Source organism: Crinia signifera, chromosome 6 (genome assembly GCF_055691185.1).
Source record: "Crinia signifera chromosome 6, ASM5569118v1, whole genome shotgun sequence".
Taxonomy (NCBI): Eukaryota; Metazoa; Chordata; class Amphibia; order Anura; family Myobatrachidae; genus Crinia; species Crinia signifera.
In genome coordinates this window covers 14,401,913-14,424,150 of record NC_139222.1, presented here as the reverse complement: position 1 = coordinate 14,424,150, position 22,238 = coordinate 14,401,913, and the positions used below count along the sequence as shown (strand labels likewise).

At 46.6% G+C, this 22,238-nt stretch overlaps 1 protein-coding gene across 5 annotated transcripts in view; it reads right to left on the bottom strand.

Annotated features, from left to right (window-relative positions):
- Positions 1–552: 552 nt before the first annotated feature.
- Positions 553–22,238, bottom strand: part of LOC146010010 (uncharacterized) — a 101,783-nt gene continuing 80,097 nt past the window's right edge. For all 5 annotated transcript variants that reach the window (XM_083150770.1, XM_083150771.1, XM_083150772.1 and 2 more), the window contains 3 exons: positions 4,853–4,950; positions 4,619–4,730; positions 553–2,921 (listed from right to left, as the gene is read on the bottom strand). In XM_083150770.1, the coding sequence (XP_083006896.1) occupies positions 997–2,921; positions 4,619–4,730; positions 4,853–4,950 (2,135 nt within the window). In that variant the 3' untranslated portion in view covers positions 553–996. The remainder of the gene's footprint in view (positions 2,922–4,618; positions 4,731–4,852; positions 4,951–22,238) is intronic.

The window sequence follows — 22,238 nt, the reverse complement described above, 5'->3', positions numbered from 1 at the left end:
ACACCCTCACGTTCCCCTCCATACATTATACTGGCCCATACACTGCCAGGTAACATAGTGCACATGTGACACCACACACCCTCGCGTTCCCCTCCATACATTATACTGCCCCATACACTGCCAGGTAACATAGTGCAGGTGACACCACCCACCCACACGTTCCCCTCCATACGTTATACTGGCCCATACACTGCCAGGTAACATAGTGCAGGTGACACCACACACCCACACATTCCCCTCCATACATTATACTGGCCCATACACTGCCAGGTAACATAGGGGTAGATGTATGCAGCAGTGATAAGGGAGGAGAAGTGATAACGTACCTGGTACTTTATCACCGGCCAATCAGCTCCTGTCTGTTATATTACAGACTGGGTTTAAAAAGTGACAGTCAGGAGCTGATTGGCCGGTGATAAAGTACCAGACATGTTATCACTTCTCCTCCCTTATCAATGCTTCATACATCTACCCCATAGTGCAGCTTCCTCAATAATATTGTTTTCTGTATTCTTTTTTTATTTTTACACTTGATAGAATGAAGAGTCATCCTAATTGACAGTCATAGCCTTTATTACATCATTAGCGTGTAGAACATGTCAGGCACATATATGGAATGCACTTTTATTTCATCTGCTTATTCATGGTAAACAGTATACATACAAAATAATACAAACAGCAGTACACAATACAGGAGCCATTATAATACACAGGCCAGCGACCTTACCCAACCGCTGTTTCTGATTCCCTCCTAGTTGGCGCTGGTATTCTGACCGCCGGTCATGTGTACCTGTCCTTGCCCAGGACCTTATAATAATTTTGCACATAAGCCATCTCCTCTAGTCTAATGTCACTACAGATGCCACCTGTGTCTGTGGAAGGTAACAGCAGTATAGCATGATAATATTCTGTGCGACTGAAGATTTTAATGGTCTTCCACAACTTTTGTGATATCAATAAACCTTTGTGCATACATTTGGTAAATGTATACATGTCTTACATGGAAACTGTTTTGCTACTGTCACCGTGTGACTTCTGATGTCGAACAAGATGAGATTTCCGAGCATAGCTTTTCTCGCAATCAGAACATGGAAAAAGTTTCTCACCTGTGTGACTTGTCTGATGCGCAATAAGATAGTGTTTCTGTGTAAAACGTTTCCCACACTCAGAGCATTTAAATGGCTTCTCACCTGTGTGAGTTCTTTCATGGGTAACAAGATATGATCTAGCTGTAAAACATTTCCCACACTCAGAACATGAAAATGGCTTCTCACCTGTGTGTATTCTCTGGTGATTAAGAAAAGATGGTTTGTTCGTAAAACATTTCCCACACTCAGAACATGAAAATGGTGTTTCACCTGTGTGTGTTTTCATATGTGCAGTTAGATTTGATTTCCGCGCACAACATTTTCCACACTCTGAACATGAAAATGGTTTTTCACCTGTGTGAGTTCTTTGATGTCTAGTAAAATCTGTTTTGCTTGTGAAACATTTCTCACATTCAGAACATGAATATACCTTCTCGCCTGTGTGTTGTCGCTGATGTTCTACAAGATTACGTTTCAGTGTAAAACATTTGCCACACTCAGAACATGAAAATGGTTTTACACCTGTGTGAACTGTCTGATGATCAAGAAGTGTTGCCTTCACTTTAAAACATTTTCCACACTCGGAGCAAGAAAATGGCCTTTCACCTGTGTGAAGTCTCTGATGCGTAACAAGATTTGCTTTTCGCATAAAACTTTTCCCACACTCCGAACATGGAAATGGTTTTTCACCTTTGTGTGCTTTAACATGTATATCAAGTTGGGATTTCATGGTAAAACATTTCCCACACTCAGAGCATGGAAATGGTTTCTCACCTGTGTGTATTCTCTCATGTATATTAAGTTGTGATTTTGTATAAAAACTTTTCCCACACTCAGAGCACAGAAATGGTTTCTCACCTGTGTGAATTCTCTGATGCCTAACAAGATAAATCTTATCTGTGAAACCTATCCCACATTCAGCACAACGAAATCTTTTCTCATCTGTATGAATACTCTGATGTTTTTTTAGAGTAGATTTCAGTGCAAAACATTTCCCACACTCAGAACATGAAAATGGCTTCTCACCTGTGTGACTTCTCTGATGTATGACTAAACCTGCTTTTATTGTAAAACATTTCCCACACTCAGAACATGAAAATGGCTTCTCACCTGTGTGAATACTTTGATGTTTGATAAGATTTGATTTCAGAGTAAAGCATTTTCCACATTCTGAGCATGGAAATGGGGTCTCACCTGTGTGATGTTTCTGATGTTCAATAAGATTTCCCTTGGTTGTAAAACATTTCTCACATTCAGAGCATGGAAATGGTTTCACACCTGTATGAAGTCTCTGATGTATCACAAGACATGATTTGGTTGTAAAACATTTCCCACATTCAGAACATGGAAATGGTTTCTCACCTGTGTGAGTTTTTTGATGTTCAATAAGATGTCCTTTGGTTTTAAAACATTTCTCACACCCAGAGCATGGAAATGGCCTTTCACCTGTGTGACATCGCTGATGTACAATAAGACATGATTTTAATGTAAAACATTTCTCACACTCAGAGCAGGAGAATGACTTTTCCTTTGTGTGAGTTCTCTGATGTCTAACCAAGGCTGACTGACATCTAAAACATTTATCACATTTTGAGCAGACAAACGCTGTATCACCTTTATGAGCTGTGCTATTTGTAGTAATATCGGAATCATCAGAACATTCTTCATGCTCAGAGGGGTCAGGTGATATATGTGTACTGTGACGCTCTGGTTTAATATGTATGGAAATTGGGATTTCTTCAGGAGAATCTGGTAGAATGCTTTTATCTTCAATTGTTACACCCGGGGACACACTGAGACCTCCGTCTGAGGTATTCCTGGCGGTGACATCATCTGTTTACAAGAAATGTGAGAAAACAAATGTGCGTTTTCATATGGAGAAGAAAATGTTCATAGCAAGGTCAAGATTTTCAGTTGTTTCATTTCAAAATATAAAATAACTATTCCAATAACAAATGGGTGTACAGCGATTATGGTTTGTGCACAGATTAATAAATGACTTAAATGATAAACTTTTGGTTTTCCAAACACACACATTCCCTGTGCTGTAATATATCTAGTCTTAAGGCCTGTCCGACAGACAGGTGAAAGTTCATGCTTATGCAATTCTTGTTCCACCTTTGCTACCCAACTACAGCAGGGCAGGAGCTGCTGCAGCAGCCACAGCAAGACTCCAACTACTCACATACCCTACCCAACCACAGCAGGCAGGAGCTGCTGCAGCAGCCACAGCAACACTCCAACTACTCACATACCTTACCCAACCACAGCAGTGCAGGAGCTGATACAGCAGGTCTACAACTATCCAACTTCCCTTCCCAACCACAGCAGGGCAGGAGCTGCTGCAGCCAGGGCAAGTCTTCAACTTGCTCTGGCTGCAGCAGCTTGGGAAGGGTAGGTGGATAACCTACCCTTCCCAACCATAGTAGGGCAGGAGCTGCTGCAGCAGCCACAGCAAGTCTCCAACTATTCACATACCCTACCCAACCACAGCAGGGCAGGAGCTGCTGCAGCAGCCAAAGCAGGTCTCCAACTATCCACCTTCCCTACCCAACCACAGCAGGGCAGGAGCTGCTGCAGCAGGCACAGCAGGTCTACAACTATCCAGCTTCCCTTCCCAACCACAGCAGGGCAGAAGCTGCTTCAGCCAGAGCAAGTCTCCAACTATCCACCTTCCCTACCCAACCACAGCAGGGCAGGAGCTGCTGCAGCAGGCACAGCAGGTCTACAACTATCCAGCTTCCCTTCCCAACCACAGCAGGGCAGGAGCTGCTGCAGCAGACAGAGGAAGTCTCCAACTATCCACCTACCCTTCCCAACCACAGCAGGGCAGAAGCTGCTGCAGCATCCAGAGCAAGTCTCCAACTATCCACCTACCCTACCCAACCACAGCAAGGCAGAATCTGATGCATTATTCAAATTAGGGATGTGCAGTTCGGATTTATTCGGATTTTAAAGTGAGATTTTATTGGCTATCCACAACACGCGAATAACAATCTGATTTCAAATCCGAATAAATCTGAACCAAAGCTGCTTTCAAATCCGAACAAATCCCCCAAAATCCAAACCGCACACCACCCTTCGGTGTTTTTTTTTTTTTTAAGGTAGCACTCCCCACTGGGCGAGGTTTTTTGGGGGAGCCCTACATAAGATAAAACCACCACGCTCTCCCCCTGAGCCAGACAGCGCCGCTGAACACTATGTCAGCCACTGCCTGGCCCTGCGCCTGGAGGCTTCAATAGAAAAGCTGGGGGGGGGAAGGGGGCAGGAGGAGGAGTGGCAGAGGAGAGGGAGCTGTCCGGCTCTAAACAGTTGCAATCCAGAGAATTTTACGGGCTTGCCAGACTGGGCACTGAGGCACAGCCCAGAAAATTCTTGGGATTACCACTTAAGGGGTTAAACTTTAAATTAGAGATGCGCAGTTTGGATTTATTCTGATTTAGTCTGAATAAATCCAAACCGAAGCGGATTTCAACAAATCCGAACCGCACATCTCTACTTCAAATAGAATTATGTAGAGTATTCCTCACCTGTGCTGGTATCTGTAAGGATTTCCTCCTCCTTACACTGCTGATCACCCCTCATATACGTCTCTTCTCCCTCTGTATCTTCCTCTACATGGATATCAGTAATGTCATCACCCTACATAAGCCACAAAACAGTATACCAAATAATTAGTCTGATAATAAGCAGAAAACGCTTCTCTACAGATCTTATAATGACTGTCGCGTTGGTATATTGCAGAGACCCCACATCCCACCTACCTGATCCTCCTGTGGGGTCCTGGGAGGCTCATCTGTACAGTGCTGGGAATACAGAGGACGGGGACATCTCTCTGGGGTATTCCTGTTACTGGGCCCATCTGTAGGAGACACACAGTGACTGAGGACATTGTATATATGTGATTATCCTGGGAATACAGAGTACGGGGACATCTCTGTGGGGTATCTCTGTTACTGGGCCCATCTGTAGGAGACACACAGTGACTGAGGACATGGTATATATGTGATTATCCTGGGAATACAGAGGACGGGGACATCTCTCTGGGGTATCTCTGTTACTGGCCCATCTGTAGGAGACACGCAGTGACTGAGGACATGGTATATATGTGATTATCCTGGGAATACAGAGGACGGGGACATCTCTCTGGGGTATCCCTGTTACTGGCCCATCTGTAGTAGACACGCAGTGACTGAGGACATGGTATATATGTGATTATCCTGGGAATACAGAGGACGGGGACATCTCTCTGGGGTATCCCTGTTACTGGCCCATCTGTAGGAGACACGCAGTGACTGAGGACATGGTATTATATGTGATTATCCTGGGAATACAGAGGATGGGGACATCTCTCTGGGGTATCCCTGTTACTGGCCCATCTGTAGGAGACACGCAGTGACTGAGGACATGGTATATATGTGATTATCCTGGGAATACAGAGGACGGGGACATCTCTCTGGGGTATCTCTGTTACTGGGCCCATCTGTAGGAGACACGCAGTGACTGAGTACATGGTAGATATGTGATTATCCTGGAAATACAGAGGACAGGGACATCTCTCTGGGGTATCTCTGTTACTGGCCCCATCTGTAGGAGACACGCAGTGACTGAGGACATGGTATATATGTGATTATCCTGGGAATACAGAGGACGGGGACATCTCTCTGGGGTATCTCTGTTACTGGGCCCATCTGTAGGAGACACGCAGTGACTGAGGACATGGTATATATGTGATTATCCTGGGAATACAGAGGATGGAGACATCTCTCTGGGGTATCTCTGTTACTGGGCCCATCTGTAGGAGACACGCAGTGACTGAGGACATGGTATATATGTGATTACCCTGGGAATACAGAGGACGGGGACATCTCTCTGGGTATCTCTGTTACTGGGCCCATCTGTAGGAGACACGCAGTGACTGAGGACATTGTATATATGTGATTATCCTGGGAATACAGGGACATCTCTCTGGGGTATTCCTGTTACTGGGCCCATCTGTAGGAGACACGCAGTGACTGAGGACATGGTATATATTATTATTATTTATTACCAGTTTCTTATATAGCGCACACATATTCCGCAGCGCTGTACAGAGAATAGTTGAACATTCACATCAGTCCCTGCCCCAGTGGAGCTTACAATCTATATTCCCTACCACATATACACACACACACATTCTAGGGTTAATTTTGTTGGAAGCCAATTAATCTACCAGTATATTTTTGGATTGTGGGAGGAAACCGGAGTACCCGGAGGAAACCAACACAAGTACGGGAAGAATATACAAACTCCACACAGTTAGAGCCATGGTGGGAATCGAACCCATGACCTCAGTGCTGTGAGGCAGTAATGCTAACCATTACACCATCCGTGCTGCCCCAATATATATATGTGATTATCCTGGGAATACAGAGGACGGGGACATCTCTCTGGGGTATCTCTGTTACTGGCCCATCTGTAGGAGACACGCAGTGACTGAGGACATGGTATATATGTGATTATCCTGGGAATACAGAGGACGGGGACATCTCTCTGGGGTATCTCTGTTACTGGCCCCATATGTAGGAGACACGCAGTGACTGAGGACATGGTATATATGTGATTATCCTGGGAATACAGAGGACGGGGACATCTCTCTGGGGTATTCCTGTTACTGGGCCCATCTGTAGGAGACACGCAGTGACTGAGGACATGGTATATATGTGATTATCCTGGGAATACAGAGGACGGGGACATCTCTCTGGGGTATTCCTGTTACTGGGCCCATCTGTAGGAGACACGCAGTGACTGAGGACATGGTATATATGTGATTATCCTGGGAATACAGAGGACGGGGACATCTCTCTGGGGTATCTCTGTTACTGGGCCCATCTGTAGGAGACACGCAGTGACTGAGGACATGGTATATATGTGATTATCCTGGGAATACAGAGGACGGGGACATCTCTCTGGGGTATCTCTGTTACTGGTCCCATCTGTAGGAGACACACAGTGACTGAGGACATGGTATATATGTGATTATCCTGGGAATACAGAGGACAGGGACATCTCTCTGGGGTATCTCTGTTACTGGCCCCATCTGTAGGAGACACGCAGTGACTGAGGACATTGTATATATGTGATTATCCTGGGAATACAGAGGACGGGACATCTCTCTGGGGTATTCCTGTTACTGGGCCCATCTGTAGGAGACACACAGTGACTGAGGACATTGTATATATGTGATTATCCTGGGAATACAGAGGACGGGACATCTCTCTGGGGTATCTCTGTTACTGGGCCCATCTGTAGGAGACACGCAGTGACTGAGGACATGGTATACATGTGATTATCCTGGGAATACAGAGGACGGGGACATCTCTGGGGTATCTCTGTTACTGGGCCCCATCTGTAGGAGACACACAGTGACTGAGGACATGGTATATATGTGATTATCCTGGGAATACAGAGGACGGGGACATCTCTCTGGGGTATCTCTGTTACTGGGCCCATCTGTAGGAGACACACAGTGACTGAGGACATTGTATATATGTGATTATCCTGGGAATACAGAGGACGGGGACATCTCTCTGGGGTATCTCTGTTACTGGGCCCATCTGTAGGAGACACACAGTGACTGAGGACATTGTATATATGTGATTATCCTGGGAATACAGAGGACGCGGACATCTCTCTGGGGTATCTCTGTTACTGGGCCCATCTGCAGGAGACACGCAGTGACTGAGGACATGGTATATATGTGATTATCCTGGGAATACAGAGGACGGGGCATCTCTCTGGGGTATCTCTGTTACTGGGCCCATCTGCAGGAGACACGCAGTGACTGAGGACATGGTATATATGTGATTATCCTGGGAATACAGAGGACAAGGCATCTCTCTGGGGTATCTCTGTTACTGGGCCCATCTGCAGGAGAAACACAGTGACTGAGGACATGGTATATATGTGATTATCCTGGGAATACAGAGGACGGGGACATCTCTCTGGGGTATCTCTGTTACTGGGCCCATCTGCAGGAGACACACAGTGACTGAGGACATTGTATATATGTGATTATCCTGGGAATACAGAGGACGGGGACATCTCTCTGGGGTATCTCTGTTACTGGGCCCATCTGTAGGAGACACACAGTGACTGAGGACATTGTATATATGTGATTATCCTGGGAATACAGAGGACGGGGACATCTCTCTGGGGTATCTCTGTTACTGGGCCCATCTGTAGGAGAAACGCAGTGACTGAGTACATGGTATATATGTGATTATCCTGGGAATACAGAGGACGGGGACATCTCTCTGGGGTATCTCTGTTACTGGGCCCATCTGCAGGAGACACACAGTGACTGAGGACATGGTATATATGTGATTATCCTGGGAATACAGAGGACGGGGACATCTCTCTGGGGTATCTCTGTTACTGGGCCCATCTGTAGGAGACACACAGTGACTGAGGACATTGTATATATGTGATTATCCTGGGAATACAGAGGACGGGGACATCTCTCTGGGGTATCTGTTACTGGGCCCATCTGTCACACAGTGATTAAGGACATGGTATATATGTGATTATCCTGGGAATACAGAGGACGGGGACATCTCTCTGGGGTATCTCTGTTACTGGGCCCATCTGTAGGAGACACGCAGTGACTGAGTACATGGTATATATGTGATTATCCTGGGAATACAGAGGACGGGGACATCTCTCTGGGGTATCTCTGTTACTGGGCCCATCTGTAGGAGACGCACAGTGACTGAGGACATGGTATATATGTGATTATCCTGGGAATACAGAGGACGGGGACATCTCTCTGGGGTATCTCTGTTACTGGCTCCATCTGTAGGAGACACGCAGTGACTGAGGACATGGTATATATGTGATTATCCTGGGAATACAGAGGACGGGGACATCTCTCTGGGGTATCTGTTACTGGGCCCATCTGTCACACAGTGATTAAGGACATGGTATATATGTGATTATCCTGGGAATACAGAGGACGGGGACATCTCTCTGGGGTATCTCTGTTACTGAGCCCATCTGTAGGAGACGCGCAGTGACTGAGTACATGGTATATATGTGATTATCCTGGGAATACAGAGGACGGGGACATCTCTCTGGGGTATCTCTGTTACTGGGCCCATCTGTAGGAGACGCACAGTGACTGAGGACATGGTATATATGTGATTATCCTGGGAATACAGAGGACTGGGACATCTCTCTGGGGTATCTCTGTTACTGGGCCCATCTGTAGGAGACGCACAGTGACTGAGGACATGGTATATATGTGATTATCCTGGGAATACAGAGGACGGGCACATCTCTCTGGGGTATCTCTGTTACTGGGCCCATCTGTAGGAGACACGCAGTGACTGAGGACATGGTATATATGTGATTATCCTGGGAATACACAGGACAGGGACATCTCTCTGGGGTATCTCTGTTACTGGCCCCATCTGTAGGAGACACACAGTGACTGAGGACATTGTATATATGTGATTATCCTGGGAATACAGAGGACGGGGACATCTCTCTGGGGTATCTCTGTTACTGGGCCCATCTGTAGGAGACACGCAGTGACTGAGGACATTGTATATATGTGATTATCCTGGGAATACAGAGGACGGGGGACATCTCTCTGGGGTATCTCTGTTACTGGGCCCATCTGTAGGAGACACACAGTGACTGAGGACATGGTATATATGTGATTATCCTGGGAATACAGAGGACGGGGGACATCTCTCTGGGGTATCTCTGTTACTGGGCCCATCTGTAGGAGACACGCAGTGACTGAGGACATGGTATATATGTGATTATCCTGGGAATACACAGGACAGGGACATCTCTCTGGGGTATCTCTGTTACTGGGCCCCATCTGTAGGAGACACACAGTGACTGAGGACATGGTATATATGTGATTATCCTGGGAATACAGAGGACAGGGACATCTCTCTGGGGTATCTCTGTTACTGGGCCCCATCTGTAGGAGACACACAGTGACTGAGGACATCTCCTATATATTTGGCTACATCTGTCACTCAAAGTGGGTGTCTGTGTCTATAACGCTCTGTTCCTGGACTTTCCTCTTAATGTGTGATTGCCTTCATCTGTGCTGAACACCTTTCTGAGAAATTAACCTGTTTAAAACAGGTGATGGCAATCATACATTAAGGGGAAGTCTAGAAACAGAGCATTGTGTCCCTCCTGGAGAGGGTCATGTTGGGAGGTATGTGACAGACAACCAGCCCAGTGAGCCCACAGACAGTGCCAGACACCCACTGCCTTCCCATGTTGCCCAGCACTGCTACTCCACAGCCACCAGGTGAGCGCCCCCTCCCGCGATTCGCGGCAAAACCTCCCCCCCGCGCGCCCCCCTCCCGCGATTCGCGGCAAAACCTCCCCCCCGCGCGCCCCCCCCCTCCCGTGATTCGCGGCAAAAACACCCGCTCCCCCGCGACCCCCCCTACCGCGATTCACAGCAAAAACACCCCCGCGACCCCCCCTCCCGCGATTCGCTGCAAAAAGAACCCCCCCACGACCCCTCCCGCAATTCGCGGCATAACCACCACCCCGCGACCCCCCCCTCCCGCGAATCGCGGCAAAAACACCCCCCCCGCGACCTCCCTCCCGCGATTCGCGGCAAAAAGAACCCCCCCTCCCGCGATTCGCGGCACCCCCCCCCCCCAATTCGCAGCAGCCCCAGGATTAAATGGCACATGCAAAACACTGACATGGCTATGGTCGACAATGAAAAAGGTTGATATGAGTTTTTGAAGATTTATTTTTAATTTTTTTAATTTTTTCATATTCATTGTCATGTGTCGACATGGACACCAATGAAGTGGCACACTTATGTCAACATTTACATGTGTTGACCTTTCTGTGTTGATTTTTTCTTGTGGCGATTCGCGTCACACCCCCCCGCAACCCCCCCTCCCGCGATTCGCGGCACCCCCCGTGACCCCCCACCTCTTGCAATTCGCGGCAACCCCCCACCGGAACCCCTGTAAACCCCGCCCTCCCGCGATTCGCGGCACCCACCCCCGCGACCCCCCCTCCCGCAATTCGCGGCACCCCCCCGTGATTCGCGGCAGCTCCAGAATTAAATTGCACATGGAAAACACTGACATGGCTATGGTCGACAATGAAAAAGGTTGACATGAGTTTTTGAAGTTTTTTTGTCATTTTTTGAATATTTTCATATTCATTCTCATGTGTCGACATGGACACCAATGAAGTGCCACACTTATGTCAACATTTACATGTGTTGACCTTTCTGTGTTGATTTTTTTCTTGTGGCGATTCGCGTCAACCCCCCCTCCGGCGATTCACGGCACCCCGGCACCCCCCCGCGACCCCCCCCCCCCCTCCCGCAATTCGCGGCAACCCCCCACCGGAACCCCCATGAACCCCACTCTCCCGCGATTCGCGGCACCCACCCCCCGCAACCCCCCCCCCCTCCCGCAAATCGCGGCACCCCCCGCGATTCGCGGCAGCCCCAGGATTAAATGGCACATGCAGAACACTGGCACAGCTATGGTCGACAATGAAAAAGGTTGACATGAGTTTTTGAAGATTTATTTCATTTTTTGAATGTTTTCATATTCATTGTCATGTGTCAACATGGACACCAATGAAGTGCCACACTTATGTCAACATTTACATGTGTTGACCTTTCTGTGTTGATTTTTTCTTGTGGCGATTTGCGTCACACCCCCCCCACCCCACCCCCCCACCCCCCACAACCCCCACTCCCGCGATTCACGGCACACACACACCTCCCCCGCGATTCTCGGCACCCCACCCCGTGACCCCCCCTCCCCTGATTCACGGCACACCCCCGCGACCCCCCTCCCATGATTCGCCGCAACCCCCGCCCCGTAACCCCCCCTCCCGCGATTCGCGGGACCCACCCCCGCGACCCCCCCTCCCGCAATTCGCGGCAGCTCCAGAATTAAATTGCACATGGAAAACACTGACATGGCTATGGTCGACAATGAAAAAGGTTGACATGAGTTTTTGAAGTTTTTTTTTCATTTTTTGAATGTTTTCATATTCATTCTCATGTGTCGACATGGACACCAATGAAGTGCCACACTTATGTCAACATTTACATGTGTTGACCTTTCTGTGTTGATTTTTTTCTTGTGGCGATTCGCGTCACACCCCCCCCCCACCCCCCCCCCCCGCAACCCCCACTCCCGCGATTCACGGCACACACACTCCCCCCCGCGATTCTCGGCACCCCACCCCGTGACCCCCCCTCCCGTGATTCACGGCACACTCCCCGCGACCCCCCCTACCATGATTCGCCGCAACCCCCGTAACCCCCCTCCCGCGATTTGCGGCAACTCACCCCGCGACCCCCCTACCGCGATTCTCTGCAATCCCTCCCCTCCCGCGATTCGCAGCATCCACCCCCCCACAACCCCCCCTCCTGCAATTCGCGGCACCCCCCGCGACCCCCCCTCCTGCAATTCGCGGCACCCTCCGCGACCCCCCCTCCCGCGATTCGCGGACACCTAAGTTGCAATACAGGCATCTTTCATACAATTCTAACCATATTTCTCATATACAAATGTTTACAAATTAAGGGGGCGCAGCCCCTTACGACGGTGTGAAGAGCGCCCGTAGGGCGCGATGAATCACCTAGTTGTATATATGTGATTATCCTGGGAATACAGAGGACGGGGACATCTCTCTGGGGTATCTCTGTTACTGGGCCCATCTGTAGGAGACACACAGTGACTGAGGACATGGTATATATGTGATTATCCTGGGAATACAGAGGACGGGGACATCTCTCTGGGGTATCTCTGTTACTGGTCCCATCTGTAGGAGACACACAGTGACTGAGGACATTGTATATATGTGATTATCCTGGGAATACAGAGGACGGGGACATCTCTCTGGGGTATTCCTGTTACTGGGCCCATCTGTAGGAGACACACAGTGACTGAGGACATTGTATATATCTGATTATCCTGGGAATACAGAGGATGGGGACATCTCTCTGGGGTATCTCTGTTACTGGGCCCATCTGTAGGAGACACACAGTGACTGAGGACATGGTATATATGTGATTATCCTGGGAATACAGAGGACGGGGGACATCTCTCTGGGGTATCTCTGTTACTGGGCCCATCTGTAGGAGACACACAGTGACTGAGGACATTGTATATATGATAGAATTGGCCCTACACGTTCGCCTCCCAACCCCCGCCCACGGGTCACCATCTTAAGAGTGCTGAATTATCTGCACAAGGAGGCCATATGGATGGCATCAAGACGACATCGGAACCTAACCTGGGAGGGGCATAAATTGTATATATTTCAGGATTACTCTGCAAAACTCACTAAGGCGAGAAAAGCTGTGCTCACAATTAGTCCAGAAAGGACAGAAATTCGCCCTGTTATACCCAGCCAGGCTGCGTCTCTATGAAGGAGACACATTCAAAGACTTTAATACCCCTGAAGATGCCATGGGCTATCTCAATGAAGCATCTGAGTGTCAAACCAGAGGGCCCTCTGGTTTTCCTAGATCGCCAAAGCACTCCGTAGACCCATGATCACTGAGCTCGGCGATGAAAACCCCTTCACCTCTCCCGGTTACCTCTGAGAATAAACCCTTTTGACCACTGGACAGTCTAAAGAATGACTTCAAAAACATTTGCCACATTATTTGGAAACTGCTCACCTTTCTGGTAAAACCCCAACCCCCTCCCTCTCTCCCCCCCTCCCCCCTGCTCTCAACAAACATAATCCTCCCATCCCTCTCTATATCGGCCTACAAGGTTACCCATCTCTCAAGATGTTTGGAGCAACAGATACCATTGTCTCAAAGCTGGGGTTACTGTTTTGGCGGTAGCCTCTCCCCCCGTTGTTTTGTGTCCTATCTTATGGACATATACCTTTCCCTGAACCCTTCACATCGGTTAAGATGGATAGGTCTCTCCCGGTTGGTGAGATTCTCCATCAAATTTGTTGCTTTTGTTGTTCTTCGATATTTATTTACTTGAAATGTTTTCAATGTCTTTTGTCTTCTGTCTTCCTTTCTATGTGCCTCCCTCTCCCCTGCTGATAACGAGTAACACTAAGTTTTGTATTCTAGTAAATTCCACATCACTTGTGTCAATAACTACTGTAGATCTGGGAACCTTAGCCATACATATGTCAATAACTGCTTATGAGTGAATTAAGCTTTGGATCATGGAATGTGGGAGGCATTAATTCGCCACAAAAAAGAAAGAAAATTCGGTACTTGTTTCCTAGCACGGCCACCCCGATTTGCATCGGGATGGTCGTGTCGGAAAAATCGGGTCGGTCGCATCGCATGCGATTTGGCCGGCACGCGATGCGACCGACGCGACCGACCCAATTTTTACATAGGATCCAATGTTAAATGGTCCCTGGGACCCGATTTTACATTGGATTTAATGTAAAATTGCCCCCAGACCCCAATTTGACCACCCCTGATGGGTCAAATGCCCCCTCATTGTTAACGCCACCCCACGATTGACACTAACCCAAAGCGTGGCGAGCGGCGGCGGTGCGCATCCTCCGACCTTTTCATACCCCTACTATCCACGTCGGCGTGGAGTTGAGAATATAAAGTGTGGCGAGCCCGAAGCGTGGCGAGCCCCGCGAGGGGACGCGGACACCTGTGAATCCCGCGAGGGGCCGCGGATACCTGTGAAGCCTGCGAGGGGACGTTTCGGGTTGGCGTCAATAGTGGGGTGCCGCTGACAATGGGGGGGCATGACAGGGCCATATACAATGAGAAATGGGCCATATTGGGCCCCCCATAATGGGCCATGTAAAATGGACTTAATCAAGTCCATCTCATCTTGTGCCATTATAATGGCACAAGGCCGATGCGACCGACACGATTTCAATGTTAAAAAAAAATTAACATTGAAGCCTATGGAGAAATCGCGTCCATCGCGTCGGTCGCGTCGTGTGCCATGTTAATGCACACGACCGACGCGATGGACCCGATTTTTCCTTTCACGGTCAAATGGACCTGATTTCAAAGGAAATTGGGTCCATCGCGGGCATCAAGTGCCTTAAAGTTAAGGCACACGATGCCCAAGATTGTGGCCGTGCTAGGAAACAAGTACCGAAAATTCTAATGTATTTAACCCCTTCCCGCCGCAGCCTGTTTTTGCCTTCCTGACAGAGCCCTTTTTTTCAAATCTGACATGTATCACTTAAGTGGGGATAACTTTTTTTTGCTTTTACTTTCCCAGTGATTTTGAGATTGTTTTCTCGTGACACATTGTACTTCAAGTTAGTGGTAAATTTGGGTCGATACAGTCTGTGTTTTTTTGTGAAAAATACCAAAATGTCATAAAAAAATGGAAAATTTAGCAATTTTCAAAATGTTAAATTTTCTGCTTGTGAGACAAATAATCATACCACTCGAAATAGTTAATAACTAACATAGACCATATGTCTACTTTATGTTTCCATCATTATTTCAACCTCCTTTTAATTTTTTTGGACACTAGGAGGCTTAAAATATGAATAGCAAATTCTCAAATTTTCAAGAAAATTTCAAACACTGATTTTTTTAGGGACCAGTTCAGTTCTGATGTGACTTTGAGGGACTTGTATGTGAGACACCCCCATAAATGATGCTATTTCAAAAACTGCACCCCTCACAGTATTCAAAACAGCACCATGTAGGTTTCTAGGCACCATAAGATGCTAAAAGTTAGGAACCCCCCCACAAGTGACCCCATTTTGCAAACTACACCCCTCAGGGAATTAATCTAGGGGTATAGTGTACATTTCAAACCCCCAGGGGTTTCACCAATTGTGGTACAACTGGGCTGTGAAAATGAAAAATTACATTTTTTACACAAAAATGCAGTTCTGGCTCAAAATTTTTCATTTTCACAAGGAATGAAGGAGACAAAGCACCCCAAAATCGTTGCCCCAATTTCTCCCGAGTACGGCAATGCCTCACATGTGACCAAAAAATACCATTTGGGTGCATGGCAGGACTCAGAAGGGAAGGAGTGATATTTGGATTTTGCAGCACAGATTCTGGTGGAATGTTGGTGGGTGCTATGTCGCATTAGCAAGACCCCCGAAGCACCAATACAGTGGAACCCCCCCACAAGTGACCCCATTTTGCAAACTACACCCCTCAGGGAATTCAATTAGGGGTATAGTGTACATTTCAAACCCCCAGGGGTTTCACCAATTGTGGTACAACTGGGCAGTGAAAATGAAAAATTAAATTTTTTACACAAAAATGCAGTTCTGGCTCAAAATTTTTCATTTTCACAAGGAATGAAGGAGACAAAGCACCCCAAAATCTGTGCCCCAATTTCTCCCGAGTACGGCAATGCCTCACATGTGACCAAAAAATACCATTTGGGTGCATGGCAGGACTCAGAAGGGAAGGAGTGATATTTGGATTTTGCAGCACAGATTCTGGTGGAATGTTGGTGGGTGCTATGTCGCATTAGCAAGACCCCTGAAGCACCAATACAGTGGAACCCCTCCACAAGTGACCCCATTTTGCAAACTACACCCCTCAGGGAATTCAACTAGGTGTATAGTGTACATTTCAAACCCCCAGGGGTTTCACCAATTTTGATACAACTGGGCTGTGCAAATGAAAAATTAAATTTTTTACACAAAAATGCAGTTCTGGCTCAAAATTTTTCATTTTCATAAGGTATGAAGGAGAAAAAGCACCCCAAAATCTGTGCCCCAATTTCTCCCGAGTATGGCAATGCCTCATATGTGACCAAAAAATACCAGTTGGGTGCATGGCAGGACTCAGAAGGGAAGGAGTGATTTTTGGATTTTGCAGCTCAGATTCTGGTGGAATGAATGGTGGGTGCTATGTGGCATTAGCAAGACCCCCGAAGCACGGTGAAATGATGAACCTAATAATCCATAGATGTGTGGTATATTTTAAAACACTCCTTTATACATAGGCCGGGTTTGTCGGGGCAAGTGTCACACTGGAAAATAGTATCCTTTCTTATTCCCTTTTTATAGCAAACTTTGCACCTTTTTTGTGTCCTGCCCTTTTTTGCAGTGGAGGGGATTTCGTTAGGAAAATGCTGCCCTGGTACAATACGGGGGCCAGTACTAGAAGTACTGGGGCCCTCTGCCTGCTGGTTCCCAAATATTAGGCCCTTTATGACTTCCTCTTGAAAGTGCATAAATGTCCCCCTCTGGCTGGTAGAACGGAATAGCACGTAAGCGTTATACAGTGCCATCTGGATGATATACACGGCCAGCTTCTTGTACCAGATTTTTGTTTTCCGCATGGCACTGTACGGCTTCAGTACCTGATCTGAAAGATCCACTCCGCCCATGTACTTATTGTAATCTAGGATACAATTAGGTTTTGAGGTGTGGGTACTGGTACCTCGTACAGGGACGGAGGTGGTACTGTCTCCGTGAATTGTTGTCAGTATAAGGACATCCCTCTTGTCCTTATATTTGACCAACAACATATTTTCGGTGGATTGTGCCCTGCTTTCACCCCTTCTCAGTACTTGGGCAATGTGCGTTTTTGGGAGGCCTCTTTGGTTCTTGCGCACAGTACCGCAAGCTGCTGTACCTCTTGAACCAAGGGCCTTAAACAGGGGGATGCTAGTGTAAAAGTTATCCACATAGAGGTGATAACCTTTATCCAGGAAGGGGTGCACTAAATCCCAGACAATTTTTCCACTAACACCTACGAGGGAGGGGGGGCATTCTGGCGGTTCAATTCTTGAATCCTTCCCTTCATATACCCTAAACCTGTGGGTGTACCCTGAGGTGCTTTCACACAGTTTATACATTTTTATGCCATACCTTGCCCTCTTACTGGGAAGGTACTGGCGGAATTTAACCCTTCCTTTAAAATGTATAAGGGACTCGTCGATACAAATAAATTTTTCAGGGATGTACATCTCTGCAAATTTGGCACTGAAATGATCAATGACCGGCCTGACTTTGAATAGCCGGTCAAAGGTGGGATCATCTCTGGGTGGGCACTGTGCATTATCGGTGTAATGTAAAAATTTAAGGATTGTCTCAAAACGAGTCCGAGCCATGGCCATACGGTAAAGTGGGGTGCTGTACAGAACATCTGTACTCCAATATTGCCTAATTTCTGGCTTTTTTACTATGCCCATAAAATAGTAATCAGAAATAATTGGAAAATTCTGAGACAGGATCCAATTTTAACAGAAATTATACCCCCACAACCATCTTTTATTTACCGTAGGGCACCTTCTCTAAAAAATCATTTAGTGAGAAGTAATACTGAGGTAGAAATTAGACACAGTGAGCGCACAAATGGGTTCCACCACTGTGGCTCATGTCTAATGTGCAAGACAGTAAAAAGTAAGGAGAGAAAATTTACTCATTTTAATGTTAATGGCAAAGATTTTAAAATTGGTAATTTTATAACATGCCATTCGAAAAATATTATATATGTATTGGAATGCTCTTGTGGTATGTTTTACGTGGGAAGGACATCCAGACAATTAAAAATACGGATGGCTGAACACATCTATAATATAAGAAAGGGGCTACAAGTTCATACAGTGTCAGCACACTTTAAATCCCACCACGAATCCAAAGAAACAAATATTGTAAACTACTGGGGCATCCAACAAATCACATCAAGGTGGAAGACTAGAGATATTGAAAAAAGACTAGCACAAAATGAAATGCGGTGGATCCACCGGTTGGGTACCCTTGTTCCAAAGGGGCTCAACGGGGATTTCGAACTTAAGCACTTTCTGGTTTAAATTTTCCCTTGGTTTTAAATGTAATTTATCCTCTCCTCACTTTTGCACTTTAATTGGTATGTGGTTGCCAGTGTGTCGACATCATAGTCGACAGCGATGTGTTTTTTAGGCATTACTGTCCACATTGATGTAGACTTTCAGCCTGATACTATGTTTATTGTAAGCATTTTATGGTTCTTGTTTTTAACTTTTTAAAAATAAAACTCCATTTTTTTTTATATATATTTTTATATAAATCCTAAGATTTTATATCAATTTATCTATTATTGCTGCTAAAAGAACCATAACCTGCACCCAGCACCTTATCATGTATGTATTTATAGTGAATGAATACTCACACAACGTATTTTCTATCTAGATTGTGTTGTGCGTTACAATAAAGCACATTCAAAGTGGTGGAACGCAAAAACCCGGAACTTCTGGGTATTTGGAACGCACCGCCATCTTGAAAACGTAAGGTGCATAATTAAATAACGGCAGGTGCCGCTTATGAAGAGGCGCATAAATAGTGCCCTGCAGACATCCTGGGATACGCCATTGATAAAGGTCTATCCAAAACGCGTTTGGCGCTTACCAGGACTTGTGGACCCTAAGCCTAACTGACTGCACGTTCCCTCTGTTTCCGGAGTCTGACCTTTCCGGAGGGTCAGTGAAATTGACATCTTTCTCTCCAGGGACGGATCGGTGACACCCAGTTCCAGTATTTGCCTTTGGGATACCACTTACGCTTTTTTCCTTGTCTTATATGTGAGTGTAATTGTAAAATTAAAAGGTGTTTTGTCAAATTGATCTGCACCATCACTCTCTCTTAATTTTTACATGTGATGACATCCTGCATTGAGAGAATAGCTGATTTGCCAGTGGGATATCTCTGAATGCCTTTATATACAGCTGGCTTGTGAGTGTTTTTGAAATCTTTATAAATACTCCCATTGCCAAACCATCTGCACTAAATTGCGGTTTATTTCCCCTTGGTAATATGCTTGCTGGATGAGCTGCATAAAACCAAGGCTTTTTTTACAGTATCTGTATGTCATTTTGGAGAACTGAAAACCTCCTAAAAAGGGACAGTATTTTTATTGTACTTTTCACATGGTGTGTTTGGGGAGCGCTTTACTGACTTTGTACTTGTTTTTCCTTGACTCTATGTATTGTTGAAGTGGTTGGATGTCACTTTATGTACTGAGTCTTAGGCTGCACTCTAATCACTTGTGCGCACTCTATACTATTTCCTTTATTTCTACTATGCCCATATGTAACACCAGACCCCAAAACGTCATCATCTCTACTGCATCTACAGGGGTCCACCTAGCAAATGATGACGTGGGGTTTTGAGCAATAAACTGCTGGGCATATAAATTACTTTGGTCCACCATTAAATTTATAAAATCATCAGAGAAAAATAATTTGAAAAAGTCAATTTCTCTGAGACCTGTGGAATCAAATTGGATTCCTGGGATGGCCAAAAACTCAGGAACCTGGGGCTCAAAATTGTCTGGTGGTGGGGTCCATACCAGATCAATTATTGGGGGAGGGGGTCTCAGCTGCTCTACGGGGGCGTCTTTGAGGGGGTCCCTCATCACTAGAGGAGGAAGAGGAGCTTAAGATGAATCCTTCAAATTCCCCGCTTGCCTCACTGGCTGTGTCAGAGTCAGAGGCAAGCATGGCATATGCCTCCTCCGCTGAATACATTCTTTGGGATCTTTGGGAAGACATTTGGGATGACATTTGGGATGACATTTGGGATGACATTTTTATTTTTGTGTTTCTGTAAGTGTAATGTTTCAACACGTGTATAGTGTAGGGGGGGGTACAAACTTTATTTCAACACGGGGGGTATGTAGTGTGTAGTGTGTATGTAGTGCAGAAAAAAAAATATTTTATACAGGAATTTGATCCCAATAAAAAAAAAAAAATTATATCAACCCTGTGCCGAAAATGCTGTTCAGTGATGTACGTCACTGATCAGCGCTCAGCGGCCACAGGACACCCACAAAAGCAACGTGGGTGTAAAAACAATTTAAAAAAAATAAACCACAGCACTCTCCAAAAAAAAAAAACAATTTAAAAAAACTGCAGAAAAAAAATTATATCAACCCTGTGCCAAAAATGCTGTTCAGTGATGTACGTCACTGATCAGCGCTCAGCGGCCACAGGACACCCACAAAAGCAACGTGGGTGTAAAAACAAAACCCCACTGCACTCTCCAAAAAAAAAAAACTGCAGATCAGTGATGCAGTGATGCAACACTGCAGATCTGTGATGCAGTGATGCAGTGAGGGGCACACAACTGTGGGTGCAACCTGACAGGGTATATATAAAAAAAAAACCTGCACCCCCAAAAAGTTGCTGATCAGTTAATTTATACTGATCAGCACAAAAGGGGGGGCAGCAGTCAGTTGCACAGGCAGCACAACCTTTGGTGCAACTGACAGGTATATATATAAAAAAAAAAAACCCTGCACCCCCAAAAAGTTGCTGATCAGCACAGATATACTGATCAGCACAAAAGGGGGGGCAGCAGACACAAAATCTATCACTCTCTGTCACTATCTCTCACTCTATGACACTCTATGACACTCTAGCAGCAGCACACAGGAAGTCACAAGATCCAGGAAGCATCCAGCTGCTGGCAGCACGCTACCAGCGGTGATCAGGTAAGTATCAGGCAAGGATAAGGTCAGTATCACGACAGATTGGCACAGTGACCGCTCTGCATGCAATTCCAGACCGGAATGGCGTCTGCAGCGCAGTCACCGTTAGTTTAAATCACGCGCCATGGCTGTGATTGGTCCGTCGGTCCGACGGACCAATCACAGCCTTGGGGGCAGGTGGGGTGAGGTGGGGTGAGGTGTGGTCATCACCGGTGACCCCCTCACGCCCCCTCACACCCGGCGGTGATTGATCCCTGTGTTACCGAGCGTCTGATTCGCCGGTAACACAGGAAAACGCTGCGATTGCCTGTTCACATTGAATAGCCAATCGCAGCGATCGCCGACGGGGGGGAGGCATCGCCACCCCCCCTGGGCATGCTGGGACATGTCTGCTATCAGGGACAGCAGACATCGTCCCTCTGTCACCGCGTCCCTAGACGCGGTGACAGTTTAAAGTCATGACGTATATATACGTCAAATGTCGGGAAGGGGTTAAAGAAAATTGACAATGCCTTTATTCAGGAGACGCATCTGACGCAAGCCGAGACCCTGAAACTTAAAGCTCTCCAATGGAAAGTATTGGCTTCGGCCCCCTATTCCTCTAAAAAGAGAGGCGTTGCAGTCCTGGTCAGGAGCTCGGCGGTGCTGGATGTGATCTCGTCAGTAACGGACCCAGAAGGTAGATATTTACTAGCTAAAGTGAATATAGCCTCTCGTCACTATATCTTATG